Here is a 25,179-nt window from a genome sequence, read left to right as displayed (position 1 = left end):
CCCTCTGCCCCCTCTGGAAAACTGAGCTGTCTCACAGGGTCAGCTATGCTTCCTGTCTGATCTTCTGGGAAAAAAACCAAAACATCAGTTTTAATCATTTTCTGGCTAAAAAGGCGCAGATAAAGGTTGTTTTGCACTTGCTGCCTAAAATATGACTGATCTTGTTCAGGTCACTCAGGAGTTCTCAGCTCTTGTTATTTTGTTATTGTCCAAGCAAATTGGTTCAGTGCAGTCCTGTGTAAAACATAGAGACCACCCTTCCTGTTCAGTCAGTGGTCAAGTACAAGCAATTCATTTTAGTTTAGATATGAAATAATACACTCGCATAAGGAAGAAGAAGGGGAAAGTGAAAAGTTTAAAAAAAAGAGGAGGAATTTCATAAACTGGTGTTTAAAAAGCGATTAAAATCTACAGAGAAAATGAGGCTTCAAACAACCGTGCAAGACCTGGCAGACCCCCAAAACTGTCCCCATCAGGTAAACGGCGCTTACAGCTTTCCGCTCTGAGAGAGGAGAAAATCAAGCTGCTTCAGATCTGAAAACATCCACAGGTGTGTCTGTCCATCCTCCCGATCCTGCGAGAAGACGACTCAGACGCTACGGGTCTGAAAGGACGTGTCGCTGATCAAGAAGAACCTCGCTGAGAAAATGAGAAGCTGCTGCTCTTCTTGGAATAATGGACTGACCACCCCAGAGTCCAGACCTCAGCATCACTGAATGTGTTTGATTATTCGGATCGTGAGAAGCAGAAAACGTTGAACCAGCGGCTAAGACTGAACTTTGGAGTTGTGGAAAAATATCCCTGCAGATTTCCGTGAAAAACGGAAAGTCAACTGAAAAGAATGGAAACTGGAATAAAGGTTAAAAAAAAAAAGTGCACACAACAAATACGGAAAAAAAGAGAAAATATTATCTCCAGCTGTGGAAGCTTCTGTGGGGCTCTCTGTATTTATGTGTTTTCTTAAAAATAAAAACGCGTACTGTGGTTTTGAATAAGATTAACTCAATGAAACGGGATCTCTGACTTTTGCACAGTACAGTATTACCCATGGTATTTTATTATATTAGTAAATCATTGCATTGAGTTAGTTTCATTATATTTAAATGTAAATCTTTCCAGGAAGGAAGCAGCAAAGCAAAGTAAGTTGCCAAAAAAAGTCTTATAATCATATGTGCAAATGTATGCAGGAGTGCCTGTTGTGCCTGGGCTGGGTAATTACACGCCTTTACAGCGTTAAATGTTAGACTGAGTATTTTTGTACCGTGTTTCAGTGTGTCAGGGAGGGGTCCTGCTGTCATTTCCCCCCGGCTCTCTGTTTCATGATTGAATCGACGCTGAGTAATTTACTGCAGCATCCTTGTTCAGGATCTACCGCAGGAGTGGATGAGGGGAGCTGTCAAAGCCTGTCCAGTGTGAAAATTCAAATCGTCCAGTTTAGTGACGTCATTCTTTTTATTTCCATGTTGATGGGTTTATGTGGGAAGCTAATGTTCAAAAATGCGTAGATTGTTATTTTTGTCAAGAGACTGTTGCCCAAAGAAGTGATTTAATCCGTATAGTCAGTAACCCTGGAGGCTTTGGTTCCAGAGTGCTTTCCACTTCATTAATGCTTTCAATTTTCTGTGTTTTCCACACTGAGGAATGTAATGTGGAATTAAACCTCCTCTTGAGAAAACACCGGAAAATGGAACTAAACTGGAATCGCACCATAGAATAGAATAGAATAGAATGGAATGGAATGGAATGGAATGCCTTATTGTCACTGCATAAAATATACAACCAAATTAAGAGTGCTGCTCTTAATCAGTGCAAACCAAGACAAACAAACAAGATAAGAAATAAAAAAAAACATATAGCACTAAAATATATTCATAATATATAAAATTAGCAAAAGGAAAAAAAAAACCCTTTTCCTAATAAACTAAGCCCAACAGGTGCCGGTAGTCCTCATATCTTTTGTGCTGAATCCAGAGTTTACTGCTTTTAGAACTCAGTATGTGTGAAATTTAAAGTTCTGATGGGAAAGAAACCACACTTAAATCTGTTTGCCTGGCTTTTAATGCACTAGTACCATCTGCCAGATGGCAGGAGACTGAACAGTTGGTGTCCAGGATGGTTGGGGTCCATGGTTATTGTCCTGGCTCTGCTGAGGCCCCGGGAGCTGGAGATGTCGTCCAGAGAGGGCAGAGGGCAGCCCATGATTTTTTTGAGCGGTATTAATGACCTTCTGTAGAGTTCTCCGGTCGGCTACTGAGCTGAGCAGCCAGTGTACCACGCTGTACTGCAGTACACCAGTGCACTCTCATAAGGGATGCCAGTGTACGGCAGTACGGTCTCAGAAGAATTCCATGAAATTCCAAAGTAGTATAGAGTGTTTAAGCCGCTCAGACTGATTTGGCACTTTGAGTACAGTTGATGCACAAGCAGTAGTTGGTTAGTTTAGTGGGTAACACCTCTGCCTTCTACATTGTAGACTGGGGTTCAATCCCCCACCTGGGTAAACACCCTACACTACACCAATAAGAGTCCTTGGGCAAGATTCCTAACACCACCTTCGCCTATCAGTGTAAAATGATCAAATTATAAGTCGCTCTGGATAAGAGCGTCAGCCAAATGTAATGTAAATGCAGAGATGTCAAAACTGCTAGTTCTACCTTTAACTATTAAAGAATTCAATTGATCATTCCCTTGAATGCAGTAATATCTGCATCTCTTGAGAAGCTTATGTCAAGCTGTATTCATCACCGTGTGTAGTACATATGGGGATTGTGTGTCAACATTCATACTTTTCATGTGCGTATCTGTTGATACTAATAGATAATATATAATGTAGAAATAGGGAATAAAACCACCTGGCAGAGAATTCCAGAGAAGTATTACGTTTATTTGTAAAGGGTTAAAGTGCAATAAAATGAATACAATGCAGATATTTTAGCATATTAGTCCAGCATCACGTGAACATTCTTCTCTTTCAAAGTAAAATATATATGTTACCAAATATTGGTTTGAAATATAGGTCAAATGTAAACGTCTGTCCGATGCTGATCATTTTTTACGTTATTATCTGCCAATAGCAATACTCTGTTGTTATTGTGCACCATTAGTGTGTAGTGTAAGACGATATGCTATAGCTATTGGTGACCTTAAGCTAAGTTCTTTGTGTAACTTCATAGTTTTATGTTTTTTAATAGAATGGTATGTTTTAGGGTGGCACAGTGGGCAAGAAGGGCCTGGGTTGGATTCCCAGCCAGGTGACCAGAGTCTCCCTATGTCTGCATGGATTTCCTCCTACAGTCCAAAGACTTGCAGTCAGACCAAGTGGGCAGGCGAAATTGCCCCTGAGTGTGAGTGTGTGATTGTATACGTCTGTCTGCCCTGTGATGCACTGGCGACCTGTCCAGGATGTATCCTGCCTTCCGTCCAGTGACTTCTGGGATAGACTCCAGCTCCCCTGTGACCTAGAAGGATAAGCAGCTTAGAAAAGGTGTGTGAAATTTGTTTTAGGGAAAAACACTTTTAACACAACACCAAACTGATGATAGATTCTTTCTGTGGAGCACTGCACTATAGAGTGCTATGATGCTCAGAGGTGGAGGCGTCAAAGACGGGCTCTGGTTTTCTTACATGGGCATCAGTGAGCTTGAGATCATGAACTCAGAAGTGTGCGAAGACGTTTTAATGCAAACCTGTAGAAGATAAACCGATCAGACGACAAAGAACATAGAATAAATGCCTCTTGCTTTAATGCCTCTTTTTGTGGACCAGTGTACCTTCCACTCACAGGCCATTTTGTGAGCCTCACCTACCTTCTAGTTCCACTGTGTGGGTGTGCTAAAATTGACTGACATCCACCTTTTGCCACACAATCCCCCAACCCCCCCATTTATTATATCATATGGGTTGGCTGCTGACCACAGGACAGATGATGTCCAGATATTGTTTGGGTGGCAGATCAATTTCAGCACAGCAGTGACCCTGATATGGCTGTGTGTGTACCAGACACAGTGTGCTTGAAGTGTTCGAGTGTATCAGACACAGCAGTGTTTCTGTTTCTTTACACATCAGTGTCACTTCTAGATTCAGAGGGAACTAGTATCCTAATAATATCTGGACAACAGAGGTCTTGTGGTAAGAAACTGGCCAATGATGAAGGGCCAGAGGTTGGCTAGCACATACCGTGCATCTAAATATACGCTAGCTAGGGGAAATGCAGTACTGTGCAAAAGTCATTTCCAATAAAAGTGGACATTAAGTGTGTTATTCAACATCAAAATTTAAGAGCTTTTTTTCATTTACTACTTCCCTTCTTTTCAGGAGACTTGCTTTCAGTTTTCACAGAAATCTGCAGGGATAGTTTTTCCACGTCTTCAAAGTTCAGTCTTAGAAGTTGGTTGCATTTTCTGCTTCTTGCAATCCAAATAATCCCAAACACATTCAGTGATGTTGAGGTCTGGACTCTGGGGTGGCCACTCCATTGCTGAGAACACCAGCAGCTTCTATGTTTGATTTGAAAAGGTTTTTTTATGTGTTTTTCTCAGTAAAGTCTTTCTGTCAGCTACAAACCCTTTTATATTAATCTCCTCAATAATACCTCCTGATATATGAATAACTAGTACTTGCAATGGAGCTTTTGAGTGGAAATGAAATAAGTGAATTGTGGTCTCTGACACAGTTTTACAAATTACTGCATATATATATATGAAGCTATGGGATGTGATGCTGGGCATCAACTATAATCTAACATGGCAATAAGGAATTATAAACAGTTCTCTTACATAATAAACATGTTTTCTCTTTCATTTTATTTTGTGCATACGCTCCGCTTCAAGGCTACAACTGCTGTAACTATGGCTGTGCTGTCACTGACTGAAGAGGTTATTGTCGGGGGTGGTGTACCTACTGAAGTGCCTGGTCATTGTTTGCTTATGCAATCCAAGTAATTAGCATATGCCCTATTAATATATGTGTTTGCATAAGCTGAATAAAGACACCTAATGAGGGCCTGTTCATGAAGACAGTGAATGGAATCTGACCAGTACAACGCATGCAACAGTATAGTCTCTGTACAGCTGCGGACCAGAAATTGGTGATTTTAATTAAAACCACAAAAGTTGTTGTTATTATGGCACCAAGGGCTAAACAATATTGGGGAAAAGTCACATTGTGATATTTTATGTTTTTGCGATAAATATTGTAGTAAAAACCTAAAAAAAAAAGTCTAAAAACGGAAAGAAAAATAAATAAATAAATAAATAAATAAATTGCGGTTAACCTTCTAATAGACATGTGCCTGTACTGGAAATTCTGCATAATGCCATATTTAACGTGCATGCTAACATTGTGGTAGACCCTTCAAAATAGAGCTGAGAAGGCTGAGCATTTATGAGAACATTTAAACAGCTAGTATGGCTCACGGTGGGAACTTTACTAGTGGAATTGTGTTACAGCCGATTCCATTCCTTTTATGCACATTTCAGCAAGTTTTAATTTATGTCATCTTCACTGGAGTGAATGTTAGTTGTCAAGAACAGCCACATGCTTCATAAGGATGTGTTGCATTGGTTGTTGGGTTTATATGAACTTGTGCACTTTTCAATATGTGTGCATATTGTTTTATCTTGATTGGGGGAAAAAATCCTTGATGCCAAACACTGTGCTTAGTATGCTGCCATAACGGTGCAATAGGCCTCATTACTTAATATCTAGTGCACAGGGACCTGTTATTTGATGATCTGGGTCTGATTTTTAACCAACTGGTTTGGCACCAGAAAACATGAAGTGGTGTCCATCGAGTAGCTGCATGCTTTTTCATCGACAGACATGATGTGTTTTTAGGAGAAGAGAGTTCAGAGGGAGGAAGTCAGGCTGTGGAGTGCAGTGCAGTTTTTTTTAACAAGCAGGTTGCTGGTTCTATTAGAACCAAATAAAAAGTCTGGATAATACAGGGTTACGGTGGATTTTTGAAGCCAAATATTCAGTAGCTTACAGCCGGCAATCAAGAACTTCACAAAGACCAATTGATCACGATGGACTGCTGCACAAAACAAGAACCATGTAGACAACAAGACCGTCTGTTCTTTTCTGTAGTACTGCAAATTAATTACATGTAGTGTAAACAGTGACTTTTGTTTTCCAGATTTGGCTATGATTTGTTTCAAGAATGATAAGGAAATACAGGGAGATTCGCTCAAAATAGGCCCAGAATATTCTTTTGTAACTCCCGTTAGGATGAAGCAATGCGTGACATACCTTGACGTATGTGTAATCAATTGCATTACATGCGATGCTGGAAGTGATCTCCATTTTCTGCCAGACACATGAAGGGAAGTTGCAAATGGAGGTCAAACATCGCAACAACTGTCCAGTGCCTACCTCATCGCTCCGACACAGGGGCATTCTGGCTTGTTCAAAGCTCCATATAGTGAGGAGCCCATTGCATGCTGGTTGGTTCAGATTGCTTCAGAGTTTTGACAGAGTTTTTACAGAATATTCGGGGCCTCTTTCAAGTGAATCTCCCTGTATTTTGTGAGTATATACCACTGGCGACTGAAGAACAAATGTTTGCAGAAAAGTTGGAAATGAAAAAAAAAAAAAACAGATTTGGTTTAGAAATTAAGGCAAACACTCTATATTTACATTTACGGCATTTGGCTGACGCTCTTATCCAGAGCGACTTACAATTTGATCATTTTACACAGGGAGGCGAAGGCGGTGTTGGGAGTCTTGCCCAAGGACTCTTATTGGTGTAGTGTAGGGTGCCGACCCAGGTGGGGATTGAACCCCAGTCTACAGTGTAGAAGGCAGAGGTGTTACCCACTTCATCTCTTCCCTCCTCAATTTATTTATTACCTTCTCTTCACTCTTCTGTTTGCTTTTCTCTCCCTCTCCTTCTGTCCTACAGTGACTTCTCTACAGATTAAGCACAGATAAAGAACGTAATCTCATACATAATTATCCTCATGGCTTAAGATAATCACACATTATTATAATGTTAAAGATTCTACACACTTCAAGTTTCCTTTTGGTAATTATATTTGTCCTTTGAGTAAAATAATGGGATGGTTCATGTGAGCATTAATAATTCTCATAGTTGGGTTTTTCATAGTGTTCACTGTACCATGACTGCTAAACAAATAAAGAATAAAGAATCCATGAAAACAGAAAGGCAAAAAACACAGACTATAAAAGGCTTTGTGCATATAACTATAATTTAGCATTGATTACAAAACACAAATACAAACTCAGTTTTTAAGAAGGTGTGAATTTTCCTGCTCCGCCTTGCAGCAGTTATATACTGGCACCTGAGGTGTTGTAACAATTGCTGCACCATTTAAGGTAGAATGGGAAAATTCAACCAAGCAGCTAGCGAAAAAGAAGATGAGCTCAGCTTCATGAAGAGTTGTACGAGGTGCAAAATGACCAGGTTACTCTGTTTCTGTTTGACAGCTGAGTAACATTTACTTGCTTTTATTGTTTCACAAAACCAGCAGGTCATTATTGTTTTGCTAATGCAGGTCATATCTGTTTGCTAATGTTTATAATTCAATGTTTATAATTCAGAGGAACCAATGATATTCAGAAGAAAAACGTACACAGAACAAAACGTATCGAGTTCTGAACATTTTTATTTGACATAGACATTTGGGATAGAGATGATTCTTTGTAAACCCTGTTCGTTCTGACCATAGAGAAATTGAGCTTAGACCCGGAGTTCCAGTCATTGGTGTTGTCATGTTGAAATAAGCATGGATGTCCCTGAAAAATACGGCATCTAAAAGGCAGCATTTGTTTCTTGTTCAATGTTAACGGTCCTTCACAGATGTTCAGGTTTCCCATGAATACCCCCCCACATCCACCATGACAGATGCTGGCTTTTGAACTTTACACTGGTAACGATCTGCATGGTCCTTTTCTTCTCTGACTCCTGAGAACACAATAGCCATTATTTTCATTAACCGCCTGAAAGGCTAACTCATCTGACTGCAGTACAGGTTTCCACTGTGCATCAGTTTATTTCAATTGAGCTCAAACCCAGAGAAGTCAATGGCGTTTCTGCTGTACTTGGTCCAGTCTTAACTTGTATTTGCTGTTTATTGACAACGGGCTGTCAAAGTATTCCTGAGCCCATGTGGTTCTGGTTTTCTCCCTTGCCCTTTACGTATAGAGATTAATCTGGTTTCCTTGAAACTTCTGAGTTTATTATGTACTGAGTGCATATGAAATACTTAAAATCCTTGCAGTTACACACTGAAGAAAGTTGTTCCTAAACTGCTGGATTTTTTGCTGATGCAGTTTTGGCAAAATGGCAAGCCTCAACCTGTCCTTGCTTTTATACCAGTGCATGATTGCATGACCTGTTTAAGATACATTTCAGAATGGTCCTAGTTTTAGTCTTAGGTGACCAAAAATTGTCTTGGAATGCACCAAGGAAAAATAACAGAATCTTCGTTTACAAAGTACCAGATATACAGGGAATTTTGCTTGGTGCAGGTGTCAAAATGAAATAGAATAAAATAAATATAGAAAAAAGAGTTGCAATCCAAATAGTTATTGAAATACTGAAGCACACATGAAACCAAAATATACCCATGAGCATTAGATGGTAAATCATTAGCTTGATGCTAACTTAACGTGTAAACCATACAGCATCAGTAGAAATCAGCATTAAGATACTGGCAAATGCTACATAGTACAAAAAGAGACCTCTACATTAAGCACTCTTATATAATGGCGTATGTGGCTGTCACCTGTTTATGCTTTGATATTGTTGGTATAATCCATGGTTCACTCGATGTTGAAGCATTTTCACAGCTCTTGGTAAAGGGTTGCAGTGCACTATATCAGGGGCTATTAACTCCAGTCCTAGGCCTATATGATCTTTATACAAACAGCGGGCATAAGTATGTGGAAAGCTTTTATTTACTTTATTTTTAAATGAAAATTTGTTTTACATATTATACGTGTATGGCATGACCTTGGATATAAAATGAGATTATGCCAAATGTGTTGTGCAAATAGGAGAGGAAAAGGTGAACTCACATTGCACAAAAAGCAGTCTTTATGGTAATTTTGATTTCAACACTGCTTCAAGTGTATTGATGGTGTAATATCTGTCTCACTGATTTAAGTGAGCTTTTTCAAAAGCAGCAATTAGGAAGAAGAGTGTAGTGCTACCATAACAGAGTGGATAGCGGGTTACTCTGGGTGATACTGTACTTAAGACGGCTTGGTTCAGATTCTCCCGTAGACCAGGGATCTATAATTAAAGTTTAGTAAGGTCCAGTTAAAGAAAATCTCTTCAAGCAAAGGTCCAGAACATCATAATATATTGCTTGCAATATGATTCAGTACCAAATGCTGTTTACTGAAGTAGCTTAGTAGGTCAAAAACTGAACGTCAAATCAAATCAAATGAAGTACAATTCAGTAATATTTTAACATTTATTGCCAGTTTTCTCTTTTTAGAGCACAACGTAAAATAATCTGGCTCACTTTCTTCTCTGACTGCTGTTTCTCGCCTCGTCCCTCCCCTGTGTGTGCGTCACTCAGTCCAGTCTCAGTGCTCAGTGTAATGGACAGATCTGATTGGCTGAGTAGTGTCATGTGTGATATTTACAGTTTGGTCTGTGAGTCTCCCGGGACACTAAATCTACCGTAATGACTAGAAATGATATGCCGATTAAAATACAGGGAGAAAAAATAAATTATCTGTACTTTATCGGTTGTATTCCAGGTCTGTATAGGACAGCACCTGGGTCTGGACTTGGACCATGGAGCACTTATTAGTAACCTCTGCCTTAGACACTCAACACGGCTGTTCAGCTTAATTAAGTTATTAAGTTAAGTTAAGTGATACTTTTTTGATCCCACAATCGGGGAAATTCCACCTCCGCATTTAACCCATCCATGAAGTGAAACACCACATAAACACCAGTGAACACACACACTAGGGGGCAGTGAGCACACTTGCCCGGAGCGGTGGGCAGCCCTATCCACGGTGCCCGGGGAGCAGTTGGGGGTTAGGTGTCTTGCTCAAGGATACTTCAGTCATGGACTGTCAGCCCTGGGGATCGAACCAGCAACCTTCCGGTTACAGGGCCAGATCCCTAACCTCCAGCCCATGACTGCCCCCTATGCTATACTGCTTTATTCTTCATGAGCATATCAATGGCAAGTAGACATTCAATAATATGGTATGTCATTCAGCTCATAAGACACTGTGAAGACCTGTTACTGTAGAGGTTCCAGATTGTTACTATGTATCAGGAAATGTTGCACTTTCTCCATTTCCAAGGAAGTGATTGAATTCGTACAGACACTAATTTGGAGAGTTTGATCCCAGAATTGAGGTCAGTTAATGAATGCTTTCCATTTCATTAGTGTTATCCATTTCCAGTGTTTCTGACACCAAGAATCTGAAGTGAAATTGGAAAAAGCCCTCAAGGAAACACAGGGGATGGGAACTACACTGGAAGTATGTCTGTATTTAAATGAAATTTCACAGATCTTTTTGAATTCCAGCATATTTCAGTTTCTGAGATGTACACAAAATCATTCAGAGTGGTTTGATGTGTTGGGCAATATTGAGAAATAGGGGTGGGAATCTCTAGGCACCTCAAGATTCGATTAGATTCGATTATGATTCAGAGGGCTGCGATGTGATTATAAAACGATTATCGATGCATCTTGATGCGTCTCTTTTACTGTACAGGATTTCTGTTTTCCTACTGTCTGAGGACTTGGTCCTTTTAAAGCAAAGTATTTGTAATGATCTGTAATGAATTTACTTCTGATATCTTTTATGAATAAAACAGATAGAAGTGATGAGGCAAGTGAACTAGAAGGCTTTCATTCCCTGCTATTGCTTAGAGCACATGAGACGCTGCTGCCGCTCATCTGCGATAAAATGCGCGGTTACAGTGAAATAAGACCCAATGGTGGTGGATGTCCACGCAGCATGTTACAGCCGTCCTGCCTGTTTTCTTTAGTGATTTTATAGCTTAGGTTTTGGTCTCGTTGTAGAGAGTGGGGGTGTCAGTAAAATATCTGCGGAATGGGACGTGAGCAACACAGCGCGAAAGCCCTGTTTCACAACGACTGAGACCCAGACTGAAGGTCACCTAGCAACGAGGCGTGATTCGCGTTCATAAGCGGCGCTGTTGGTTTCCTGGCAAGTTAAATCTGCAACGAGAGACTGTCAAACACTAAAAGGTTGCGAAGAGGAAGTCAGCTTCTCTTTCAAATTTTCCTGTTCCACCTTAAATGGTGCCGCAATTACATTTGCTGCCTCAGTCAGAATTTAAGGTGGAGCGACTTCAAGAAGCGACTTCAGCCTTGTAAAACATTCGAACGTTGAGAGACATTTTACAAGAAACTGATCTACTTTAGAGGAAAAGTTTTGTGGCAGAGACAGGAGGAAAGCGGCTCTAGCTAAAGCTGAAAGCAGAGCAAATTAAATCCGTGTTTTCGTTTATATTTTTAACCTAACTTTTACTAGGACATTATCACACACTGAGACACCAAGATGCACCTCACGGAGTGTCCGGACGCCGCTCTTCCGGGCTTCCAGGTTCCGCCTTTTGCGTTCCCTCAACATTATAAATTAAATATACAGAAAATCGATTTTTGACATTTGTGAATCGATTCAGAATCGTTTAGGTCCGCATCACGATACCTCTAAGAATCGATTATTTCCCGCACCCCTATTGAGAAACTTACCAAGTCAGAATTTTAAAAAGACCCTTTACAGACATTAAACTCTTCAGATCTGTGGTTCCTATCACCACCTCTGTGAACAGTTCTGACTCAGTAAGTTTCTCTAAAACAGCACATTTCACACCAAACCACTCTGAATGACTTTAATTAATATTCAGTTCAGGAATTTGGAAAAAACTTTGGAATTCCCCTTTAAATTTTAATTTCCCAACAATCATGAAATAGTCTAAACCATTCCTAGATAAACTATTTCCAAATAGATCTGGTTATCACTTTAGCTCACATTTACATTATTTGGCAGATGCTCATCCATATTTCCTCATTTTTACACAGGTAGATGAAGGTAGTGTTAGGAGTCCAAGAGCCCAAAGACTCTTATTGGTATAGTGTAGGGCGTTTGCCCAGGCCAGGGATTGAATCCCACTCTACAGCGTAGAAGGCAGAGGTGTGACCCACTACACTACACCAACTACACCTTTAGCAGCTGAAAGGGTGTGTTTATCCCCCTAATTAAGGCAGTAGTTTAATACTCTACTTTGTACTGTGGTCCTGATTTATCTTCTTGAAAACAAATGAATGCACCCATGATGTAAAATGTTTCAGGACTTGCCTGCATTTTGACTGAAATGATCTATGTTTGCTGAATCATGTGAATGCTTTGATTCATCAAAACACTTCAGGAATGTCTGTGATTGGTCAGATGTTATTTTGCATAGTGCACACTTCACTGATATCAGTACTGGGAAGGCCAGTGTTGATATAACAACTAAAGAATAATTTGTCATGCATCCCTGATTGTGGTCCTTTAGGAGCACTTGTAAAGTGTATTCTCTAGAAAATGTAATTCTCTAGAATCTCTGCTCCATTTATTATGACTGGAATTACATTTTAAATAGCAGTACAGTGATCTCGCTCAGTGAGACCTCATTCATGTGAATGGTGAATGTTCTTTCTATAAGACTGAGCTTAACCTCTGCATCTCCTTGAGACCACCAGTGGTTCCAAAATGCACTTCATCATGTTCTTTATAACTTTAATATTTCATAAGCTACATTCAAAATGTGGGTGTCGGATGAGGCTGTAACTGTCTTTTTTCCAGTCAAATAGATGGTAATTTTAAACCCTTATAACAAAAGAAGCTGAAAGTTTTTTTCTACTGAAAGTCGACCCATTTTTCCATCCCTAATCTGGGCTATAAACTATAAACAGACGCCGTCTCTTCAGTGATCTGCTCTGTAAAAATAATTTTTATAAAATAACACAAAGAACGTATAAGATTTTTGGCTTTCAGCAGTAAATTATAAGCATATAGCTATATGTGTGATCATAAAACACATTTAATTCAGTTCATTTGAGGGGAGCTTTTAAAGAAATAAATAAAATAAAATTTTGTGTTTATTTCATGCAGTTACTCAATAATTTGCCTTACGATTTGGTCATGAAAATTCAGATGGACAAACCAAAATATACCCAGCAGAATAAGAGGTTAAAGTTATGTAGATCACAGCATAGTAAGAAGTGGAATTGAGATTAAAACATCAGGTAATTTGTTGTCTTTACCTTGAGGATTTTGCTGAAATTAATTTGTTTGGTGTTTTTTTTTTCTGCAGGGGCTTTTTGTATTCCAGTGTATTTGCCCTACATACTGACAGGCAAATGGATGCTGGGTCGAGGTCTCTGTAAACTGTGGCTGGTTATGGACTACCTCCTCTGCACTGCCTCCGTCTTCAACATCGTTCTGATCAGCTACGATCGCTTTCTTTCCGTCACCAGAGCGGTGAGCCACTGTACATCTTGGTATCTTTTTTTTAGAAGGTGTGCTGAGTAATCCATGTATTTTTGTGTGCGATTCTCTGTTTTCTTGCATTGACTACATATGCGGTGAGTCATGCAGTAATGTAAGTAAGATAATGCCTAAAATGGTATTCACAGTCTTTCACAGCAGTTTGGCCGGTTCAGGACAGTTAATTGCACTTTATTATTTTAAACAAACAGAAAGCAGCCTTTTCTTTCACACTCTATATTATAGGCCTGTATTCTGTTTACATTTGTACATTTTTACATTTGAAGATGCAAGGAGTAGAGGTCGTGAACGTGGATGACTTCAAATATCTTGGGTCAACCATCCAGAGCAATGGACAGTGTAGAAAAGAGGTGAAGAAGAGGGTGCAGGCAGGATGGAGTGGGTGGAGACGGGTGTCAGGGCTGATGTGTGACAGAAGGATAGCAGCAAGAGTGAAAGGGAAGGTTTACAAGACAGTAGTGTGTCCTGCTATGATGTATGGTTTGGAGACTGTGGCTCTGACTAAAAGACAGGAGGCTGAGCTGGAGGTGGCAGAGATGAAGATGCTGAGATTTTCGTTGGGAGTGACGAGGCTGGACAAGATTAGAAATGAGCAGATCAGAGGGACAGTGAAGGTGGAGCAGTTTGGAGATAAAGCCAGAGAGGCCAGGTTGAGATGGTTTGGATGTGTTGAGGAGGAATAGTGGATATTTTGGGCAAAGAATGTTGGAGATGGAGCTGCCGGGTAGAAGGAGAAGAGGTAGACCTCAGAGAAGGTTTATGGATGTAGTGAAGGTGGACATGGAGATGGTTGGTGTGAAAGTAGAGGAGGCAATGGATAGGGCAAGATGGAGGCAGATGATCCGCTGTGGCGACCCCTAAAGGGAGCAGCCGAAAGATGAAGAAGATTCTGTTTACATTTGTAGTTTGGTCCCTTACTGTTCACACAGATGTATTTGACATTGAATTAAAGATGTAAGCAAAAATGGTCTGGACAAAAATTTACCACAAACATTTGGCAACAGAATTGGAATAATATTCAAAGAGCTTTCCGAATCATGCTGCTCTCTGGCTGAACTGAGCTTGTGGGTTTTGTGTTGGTCTTGTGATATTCTATGCCATCAAAAGCCACGAGGGGCCACAGGTTACTATGCATTTTTTCATGAGTGTGAAGAGAGTGAAATCACTGTAAAAACATACACCATCGAATGTCTTGCTACTTTTATAAAACGTCATGAACTACAGACGTCTGGTTCCTTTCCTCATCACTGTGAGCAATTCTGACTTCTTAAGTTTCTCTAGAACAGCAAACCACTATGAATAACATCATAACTAGTCAATTATGTGCAAATTTTTGAAAATCGTTGGAATTCCCTTTAAGATATTGCCATGAATATCCAAAAATAATTACCTATTATAATAATAATTATTATTATAATTATAATTATAATTACTAATAATTAACTATTCCCATATAAACTATTTCCAATCAGAAAGTGAAAAGGCAGTTTTGCTTACAGACTTTTTCACTCACTCACTCACTCACTCACTCACTCACTCACTCACTCACTCACTCAATCACTCACTCACTCACTCACATGGAAATAATGAGGCACCTTCGCATTTCTTAAAGGTACAATACTCAATTTTTTCCCAAACACATTTGACATTACAACCTTAATCACAATATTTTACTATTGTTGTTACTTTGGTTCAGTCTCTTCTATTCATATTGACTGCTACTTAAATGCTGCTTCTACTGCTGACTGAATGTGAGTAATGCACCCGGAAGTATAGCCAACATTTGTGTTTATCCTGATTTAGTCTATTACTGTGGCCATTTAGAACTGACAGTCACATCTGTCAGTAAACCACTGTTTAATTAAAACTATTCAAATCTATAATGAAAATTCCTTAGTTATTGGTTATCTAATCCTGATATGATTTTCCGCACCAAAACCAATCTCTAACATTAGCTAACTTCAGCAGCGTTCACCAATATCACAGTTATGTCAATTAGTTAATAGAGGAATCTCAAAAATTGTAATTGTGATTAAATATGATTAATTGTGCAGTCCTTCTGTGCTGGTATGCTGGACATCAAACACAGGGCACCACCAGCTCTGTGGCCTCTGAACATTATGCATTGGCTGTTCCACTCAGAGTGATTAACAGAGGCACTTATCACATTAATCATGCAGTCTGCATGTAGAGAAGAGTTGAGGGGCTTTGTGAATTTGGCCCGTATTCAGCAAGTGACTCCGACAGCTGTAATCAGTGGCATCCAGTCAGCAGCTGTGCATGTCAACACCCAGAGCTCATATTTACCATAGCTCTCACACAGTGGGTGCTGATATGGCATCAGTTGTTTTGAGTGCACATCCTGTTGCATGCATTTATAAGAATAGTGAGGACAGATATATGATTAATAAACATCAGCTGCTCTTTCTCTGCCCAAAATATTATATTATTTATACGCAGCATGTTAAACATAATACACCCTCTCACTACAATACCCAGCATGCATGTGGGTGCAGCATCCACCACATGGAGGCTAATACATTTAGGCATGATATTTGGCTTCCTAGCTGTATCATTAACTATGTGGCTTCTTTCTGCTTTAGCCAGCTAGCAGATAAAGATAAACAGCACACCCCAAAAATCTACCCTCAAAACTTCTAGTGGCTACTACTGAACCAGTGTAGGTGAGTGGGCATTTTGACAACAGATGTAGTTCTGGTTACATTGTTAATTTTGGCCAGAGTGCCCCTTAAAATAAGAATGAAATTTAACAGCCAGTCTTTCTTGGGACACCATCAATGCTACACTATATGGACAAAAGTATTGGGACACACATCTTAATTATTAAGTTCGGGTGTTTTCATTCCATCTCGTTGCCACAGATATGTTAAATGAAGCACCTAGCCATGCAATCCACCTTTACAAACATTTGTGAAAGATTCTGAAGAGCTCACTGAATTCGAGCGTGATGCTGTAATGGGATGCCACCATTGCAACAAGTCAGTTTGTGAGCTTCTTTCCTCCTGGATATTCCACGACCAGCTGTGAGTGGTATTATTAAAAAAGGGGAAGCATTTAGGAACCACAGCAACTCCGCCACAAAGTGTCAGATCACGTAAAATTACTGAGTGGGTCGTCGATTGCTGAAGCATATAATCCATAAAAGTCACTAATGCTCTGCTGACTTAATAACTGCAGAGGTCCAAACCTCCTCTGGCATTAACATCAGCACAAAAACTGTGTGCCAAGCGTGAGATGGAGTGGTATAAAGCTGCCACAGGACTCTGGAGTACTGGAAACGTATTCCATGGAGTGATGATCACACTTCTCTATCTGTCAGTCTGATGGACGAGTCTGCATTTGGCGAATGCCAGGAGAACGTTACCTTTCTGACTACATTGTGCCAGCTGTAAAGTTTGGTAGAGGAGGGATAATGCTATTGGGTTGTTTTTCAGGGGTTGGCCTAGGACTCGTGGTTCCAGTGAAGGGAAATCCTAATACTTCAGCATAAGAAGACACTTTGACAATTGTAAGCTTCCAACTTTGTGGGAACAGTTTGGGGAAGAACCTTTTCTGTTCCAGTGTGACCGTACCCCAGTGTACAAAGCAAGGTCCATAAAGGCATGACTGGGTGAGTTTGGTGTATAAGACCTTCACTGGCCCTCACAGAGCCCTGACTCCAAATCCATCTTTGGGATGAGCTAGAACGGAGATTGTGAGCCAGGCCCTCTCATCCAACATCAGTGTCTGACCTCACAAATGCTCTTCTGGATGAATGGCCAAAAATTCCCACACTCTCCTAAATCTTGTCGAAGGCTTATGAGACGAGTGGAAGCTGTTATAGCTGTAAAGGAGGGACCATCTCCATATTAATGCCTATAGATGTAGAATGGGGTGTCAGAAAAGCTTCCAGTGTCCCAACGTATCCCAGTGCTTTTGTCCAAATAGTGTATGTTGTTTTGTTGTAGTTAAAAAGAATGTGGGCAAAACAAATTTAAGGCTACAAGTCAGTCCACTTGACTGAACATTGTAGATATGCAGACTTGTGTTGCATGAGTATGGGGCAATGAACAGAGTATTTAATTAAGGTGTAGCTGAAGATATTAAAGAAAATCTGAACTTCTGGACATAAGAATGGCAAGCAGCCTTCTGTCAGACTGCATGTCATTCATTTCATGAAAAATTCTGTCAATTGAATAGGAAAATAGGAAAATACTGATTTAGGTGAAGGGTTGACTGTGAGCCGTTATATTTGTTCACTGATGCCGTTCCTGTATCACTGATACTATGAAGGATGTTCTCAGGCTCAGCCACTCTCACTTAAACATGGGAAAGCACTACTTACCCGTAGCATGTTCAACCGTACCTGGTATCTTCCCGACTTCTTGGAAATGAAGGTTATATAAGGGAGAGTGCCTGTTTGATATTGTGAGATCTTTTTTCAAGGTGTCACATGCCTGCACCCTCCTACTACCAGGAAGTGCATCCTATGCTTCAGAGCGTAAATGGACTGAACGCTATACAACATAAAGGTGATTTCAGGTGAAATAGAAAATAATGAAAGCAGTTTTATCATTTTGGATTCGTCTAATAAAATATATACAGTTGTCACCCTAAAGACTTATAAGTAAATGTAAATTCAAAGAAAATATTTGATTAAGAATTTGATTAAGAATACTTAATCAGGAAATTCCTATCCAAAGTAGTGGTAATGAATGGGGAAAAAGGACAAGAATGCCTGTTCAGTTAAATGATAATTGTTTGATAGGCAGTGAAAAACCTCCTCGATGTAATTTTCATTCACTTTCGCTTTCTAAAAACAGCTGAACGCTAACTTATGCATTCATGTTTACTTTCAGCCATCCAGTTGTGGACAGTCGACACAGGCAAGTGTAGAGACTGAGCAGTGTGGATTATTCCAGTGTACACCTCTGTTTAGTCTTTCAATGTGAAGTTTTCAGCTCTGGCATCTGGCATGTATTGAATTCTCCTTATTTCTGAGAATATGTCTCCACTCAGCTATAATTCTTATCAAATATTTTCCAGGTAAATACCTGGAACCTGGTGAACTGTACACAGACGCATTTTGATTTCAGGAGTGGTGTCAGTTTACAAAACACTGCACTGATGTGTGTGGAAGGAACAGGAAGAAGCCAAAGGAAGGAGTGAGGAAATTGTCAGCTGAGGAGATGTTTTTTTTTTTTTTCCTTCTTATGCGTGAAAATCACGAGGATAGGAAGCAAAAAGCGGGGAGGAGTAGGTAGGCAGGTCTTCAGTGGGCTCCTTCGGTTTGAAGAAACAATATTTTCTCAGAAGGGTGAACGTGGGTGACCGGCTATGTTCTGTTCAGTTTTGTTTTGACAGTATTATATGAGATTATCAAAACATCATGTGGCGATAGCCGGCGTACAGGCCCCCGAGAAATATTTCGCATATATACAGCCTATGATGTGACACAGGCGTGGACTGACCCTTAGTGAGTATAAAACAAATGCAGTTATAATCAAAAGTGTACACTTTGATTTAGTTGAAATAGATTTGTCATTATAATTAAGGCTTTAAAATGTATGCGTTTTAATAATCACTTGGTGAACTTTTTTGATATATTTGTTCATGTAAGTATGTGACAGTTATTAAATTGGAATCTAAATCATGCATTTGAAATGGATGGAAGGAGATTTTAAATAAATAAGTTAAATAATTAAACTTTTTTTGTTTGAGGGTTTACACAAATGTATTATTACAGTCATATATATATTCCACATTTTACATCATAACCAGAACTTTAATAAAAAAATAATGTAATACACACAATAAATGATTATATATATATATATATATAAAATGTATGTATATGTATCCAAAATGAACAAAAATCCACAAATACATACATGTCTTCATAGTATTGACTGGGTCAGGAAAAGCTTGTACCTTTTTCAAAATTTGACTAATACTTAGAAAGAAAACAATATGCATTCAGGGTCATATGACTGTACATACAGATACTGAGATCATAGTTATTTAAGCCAAAGAGTATTCTTAACATCGAAGAGGGGGGGGGGGGGGTATGCTAATTAGTGGGGAGACTTTCCAGCTTCTCAAAATAAGCAATCAAAAGATTCCAAGTCCTATGGAATTTCACAGAAGCCTTTCTAGATACAAACTTAATCTTTTCTAGTTGTAAGCCAGAAGGGATGCAAAGGCCAAGGCCTCCTTAATCCTATTTGGAATTTTTGAGTCTGTGTTAATCAGCCCAAATAAACATAATTCAAACTTGGCACAATTTCTAGGTTTAATACTTCTGATAAACAGTTAATAATTGCCAAAGAAAAACTTGATAAAGCAGGACAAGTCCAAAACATATGCTTTAGGTCAGCTTTCTCCAGATGGCAACGATCACACAGCTCATTTACCCCATGCTGAATTTTTGCCAGGTTCACTTTGCAGTAATGAACTGAATAAGGTTGATTCGTGCACATGACGAAGAGCTGTTGATTATGTTCATAGCTGATTTCCCAGTTTCTTCAGGTATAGTCAGACCCAACTCTTCATTCCAAGCTGTGTGAACTTTCTCTAAACGAGTATTGTGTGGGGGAGCGATTTCATTATAAATTCTTGAAATGAAACCTTTATTTATCATGCGTAATTCAAGAATATCTTCCAGGGGAGGTTTTGGTGGCAGAGAAGGAAAATAAGAGCATTGTTTACGCATAAACGGCTGCTCTGTTTTTGAGTTGTCGGGCTTTCTCTCCATGTGTGGGGAAGGGCATGTTGAATATTGCTGAGATATTAGATATATCATTAATTAACTGTTGTTGTTATATTTGTTTTTTTAAGCCATGCAGAATGGGCAATAATCTCCCCTCTAATCACTGCCTTCAAAGTCTCCCATAAAACTGAGGGAGAGATTGATTTGATTGTTTTACTTTCCTGGATAAAATTATCTATAGCAGTTGACACTAATGAGTTTTAGTCTGATAGTAATGGGGTATTTAGTCACCATGGAAGTCATGTCTTATGAGATGTGGGGAGCATTAAATCTAAGGAAACAGGAGCATGGTCAGATTCTACAATCTATTCTGGAGTAAGAATGGTGAACATGTGGGGAAATAAAGAAAAAGCCTTTTTATCCGGATAAAAGAAACACCAAGGCTCAGTGCAGCCTGTTTGAGAAAAAAACAATGAGAAAGTTTGAGCAAATTTTTAAATGTTAAATGTTTTTGGATTAGAACGGTCCAACAGAGGGTCCATCACAATTTAGATCTCCTCCAAAAATTAATATGTGGGTATTTATTTCAGGTATTGAAGAAATTATTGAATATATAATTATTTAATATTACTTTATATATAAAGTCAACGTTGTCCCAGTTAGGGGCGTAAATCTCGTACAAGGAATACTGGAGTATGGAACAGAAAACCAGCCACTATAATGAATCTTCCCTGAGGGTCAGAGACGATGTTTTGGCTGAAAGCAGTACCTTTTTGTGAAACAGAATAGCAGTACCCCGATTTCTTGCATTGAAACTGGAATGAAAAATCCATGTTTTTAAGTCTAATATGATCTGTGCTGCGTAAATGCATTTCTTGCAAAAAAATAACTTCTCAATGCTTTAAGATGTGTAAATATCCTGGTACTTTTAACAGGTCCATTTAAGCCCTTAATGCTCCAGCTAACAAAATGGATAGTGCCCCCTACTGACTTTGTCTCAGTAATTACTCTATTAGCCATATGTAAAATATAAACAAAAAAAGGTATTCATCGATCCTAAAAAGAAGATGCAAGCCTGCAAAGAAGAGTACGCATAAGTAGCATTTTCCTGACCATGAAGTAACATATAAGACTTAATCCCACCCCAAACGAAAAAATGATTAGAAAAAAACAATTTAACAAAATGAACCATTGTCTATGATAACCTCCTACTGCTTGGTCAACTGCAGGCTGTATGCCACCTAACTATACTCCAATATATATCCAATATATTCCACACACCGGCTAATCCTCAGCAGAGGAGACCGTTGAAAAGATAACAAATCTTGACGTCTAGAACATCCAACTTATTTTCAAACATTTTTTTTTGGAAACTTTGCAGCAAGAAAACTAATTCAAATGGCACACCTTTAAGGCAAACCAGATGGCCTCTGTGTCCGCCCACACCACTCCGAACATGCAATCGTTTTACAATTGCAAAGTCAATGTTCCAGCGGGCCCAGACTGCACCTATATGAGTCAGCTGTCTCTTCGCTCAAACGCTGAAACGTTCTTACTGTCCTGGAGAAAAACGCTCGCGATAGAATTTCAAAGCCTCCTCTGGGCTGTCGAAGGTGAGAGTCTCGTTGTTGTAGTTTAGTCGCAGTCGAGCTGGGTACAGAAGCTGTAAACGAACGCCTTTCTCAAATAGCGCGTTTGTAGGCTGCTCGTTTTCTCGACAGAGCCACGCTCAGATCTGGGTAGACTCCTAGCTTGCTTCCTCTGTAGGTTAGGCCGTGTTCTCTTACCCATCTAAGCACCTTCTCTTTCTCCCTGTACCACACCACAAAAGGTCTGGGCAGTCGATCCGCTGTTGGTTTCAATCCAAGCGAACTCTCTCCAGCTTCGGGGGCTTAACAAAAGCATTCTGTCCCATCGCCTCCACCAGCATATTCGAGATAAACTGAGTGTTATGTTGACCTTCTTCACTGCCTTCTGGTATGTTGAGATTTTGAAGATTGGATATGCGAGACCTATTTTCTAGGTTGTCCACACGATCCAGGAGCGTAGCGTTTTCTTTGTTTAAACACTCAATGGTAGCCTCAGCCCGGGAGAGTCTCTCGAAGTTTGCACCAGCTAGAGTTTTGACGAAAACAAGGCGCTCTTAGAAGCAATTCACTGTATCTCGCATCGCATCCACTGCAGTCTGCAATGGCCTGATAGAATCTCATATTAGGGTTGAAATGTCTTCCAAGAGGGTCACACGATTTTTAGCAAGTTCGGTGACTAACAGGTTCATTGAGAGAAAATCAGAAGAGTCGCTCTCACTGTGGTCCACTCTTTCCCTCTCCTTCTCCCTAGCCAAGGCCGATGTAACGTGGAGGAGGCTCTGGTTGCAGGAGGTTGAGCGTTCGACTGTTTCTGTTTTTTTGCGCTGCTCATGTTAGACAGGACTTATGATCAAGGTTTATTAACTGATTATCTATACCTTTTAGGTGTCAAATTTGTCTTGAAATATAGTGGGAAAAAGAGATTGGTCGAGAGCTCCTCCCTCACACGTCTTTGCTCTAGAGCGCCATACCGGAAGTCTCGATGGAAGGAGATTTTACTCTGAAAAGCCTGAAACGTGTATAATAGGATGTTACTAAGACTAAATATAAAACCAACAGGTTAATCATTAAGTGGCCCACTTAGCAGGTTAGAGATCTGAAGATGCCAAAGTACATTCGACAAAGCAGAAAAAATAAGTGGATCTTAAAGATAAATGTTGTGATAAATGTATCTTAAATACTGAGTTCTGTTCTGACATTTTCTTCCTTTTCTAAATTTCAGGAAAAAAGGCAACTAATTGCATGTCAGGTCCATGGTCTGTCCCTGGGATGGTACCCTCAAGCGTACATCTTTATTACCTTTAAGACGCCAGGCTTTTTATTTTCCTGTTTAAAAAAGTTTTAAAGTAATAGGCACAAATATGCACATTTTTCAAGGAAGGTGAATGAATCACCTGTAGGTGAATCACCTGTAATCACTTGTAGGTAGTTTGACCAGAGGAGGTTGGGTCCCCCCTGGTGAGCCTGGTTCCTCCCAAGGTTCTTCCTCAGATCTGAGGGAGTTTTTCCTTGCCACTGTTGCCCCTGGCTTGCCCGCCAGGGGGTTTCTGTACATTCTTACAGTCCTGTTGAAACTTTGTCTTTTCCGAAATTCTGTAAAGCTGCTTTGTGACAACATCCGTTGCAAAAAGCGCTACAAATAAATTTGATTTGATGATTTGATTTGAGTGAAGTAAACCCATTAAGGACATTTCGGCTGTGAAGTTTAAGAGCTTAAAATGTTATTCATCGTGTTATGCAGTATCCCTCAACAATTTGTCAAAATTGAAGATTTTATATCATTTTCATGTTTTCGTTCATCAGTGTTAATGCATTAATGCAGATCAAACAGCCATTGGGAATCCCTGTTGTGTGTCAACCAATTTTGACTGCCAGCTCCAGCCACTGAGCTGTAGGCTATCAAAGACAACCAAGCTAGCATTGCGTTACATCAGTCGTTGAACAAAATCAGAAGAAAACAATTTTTTAATTTATATATATACATACACAAACACAAACACACACACACACACACACACACACACACACACACATATATATACATATATATAATTTATCCAGCACAGAATGGATTTCACAGAGATTTTTTACCCTTTCAGTCAGAGAACAGAACCCAAACTGACAAAGTGGCTAGATAGTCAGCTACACTGCTCACTTTAGCTTTTAGCCTGTGGTCCTCCACTTCTGATGAGTCATTTCTGACCATTCTTCTAGCTTGCTAGAAGATGCTAGACAGACAGACAGACGGAAAGACAGATGGAAAGATGGACAGACAGACAGATAGATGTTTCCCCACCACAAATCAGCTGGCTTGATAGCACAGACAGCAGCACAAAACTCTTGGATTTTTTTCTAAAGTTCCTTCCAACTTCAAGATACATAATCAGAAGGAGGGATTTGCTAGTCTTTAAATCAGGAAATCTTAAGTCTAGCAACTACCGCTCTACTAAAAGTAAACAAATTTACAGGAGATGTAGCAATGGTAGAATCTTTACATTGTTTTAAATTTACATTGTTTCTGACTTGAGGGACAAAATGTACCTGCACTGTCTCATTTTATCTGACAGTGTGATCATAAGAACTTTGCAAGTGTCTGTAACCCCTGTGGCCAAGACCATCACTTTGAAAACTGTGATGTTTGAGGATTGAAACAGTCAGGCCTTCTAAAGGTGACTTCACACAAACCAGACAGATAAGATATGGAGGTCAGCCTCAGGAACTGATCATTTAAAGATGGAGATATTTGGATCTATATTTTGCCTTTGAACACCTGAGAGGATGGATGAATCACACATGGAGGAGGCAATGGCCTCAAGTTATTTTGATACTTAACTTGGTGGGAGAGCCAGTACACCTGTCATCATAGCATCCTTCAGAGGAAAAGTCGGAGCAGCACAGCTTGACTAATGATAGTTTCAGCCCAATCTTCAGGCCTCAGTCCCATCAAATTTGTATGGGATGAATTAGACAGAGTTGAAGCAAAGCTAGTGCCCTACATTGCTGGGATTTTCTGAATAAGGGCTGCGAAAGGATGTCAAGTGATTTCCTGCTCCAGCCTCGTAATTGGATGTCTGGTTTTTGTGGAGCTGTTGTGATGAGCAGAGGGTGACAGTTTTGAAGGATGCGTGATTTCAGGGCTTTACACACAAAGCCAAATTTATTTGTGCAGTTCATTCAGCCGTCACTAAATTAATTACAGCTGACAAACTTATTATACACACCAAATATGATTTTTCAGGTGGTAAAAATGCAGCATTATAATATCTGCCCCCTGTTTGTTTTTGTGAGCTCTCACAGGTGGCATAAACTCACTCCATGAAACACTATTGTCTCTGGCTTTGGTGCAATGCTAACCAAGATGTG

At 39.7% G+C, this 25,179-nt stretch overlaps 1 protein-coding gene across 1 annotated transcript in view; it reads left to right on the top strand.

Annotated features, from left to right (window-relative positions):
• LOC108436859 (histamine H3 receptor) overlaps positions 1–25,179 on the top strand; it is a 39,764-nt gene that overhangs the window by 274 nt on the left and 14,311 nt on the right. Inside the window, exon 2 of the mRNA XM_017713577.2 lies at positions 13,325–13,491. Within this exon, the coding sequence (XP_017569066.1) occupies positions 13,325–13,491 (167 nt within the window). The remainder of the gene's footprint in view (positions 1–13,324; positions 13,492–25,179) is intronic.

This window comes from Pygocentrus nattereri, chromosome 2 (genome assembly GCF_015220715.1).
Source record: "Pygocentrus nattereri isolate fPygNat1 chromosome 2, fPygNat1.pri, whole genome shotgun sequence".
In the NCBI taxonomy this organism is placed as follows: domain Eukaryota; kingdom Metazoa; phylum Chordata; class Actinopteri; order Characiformes; family Serrasalmidae; genus Pygocentrus; species Pygocentrus nattereri.
The sequence above is the reverse complement of the archived record's forward strand: the minus strand, read 5'-3'. Positions and strand labels throughout refer to the sequence as shown.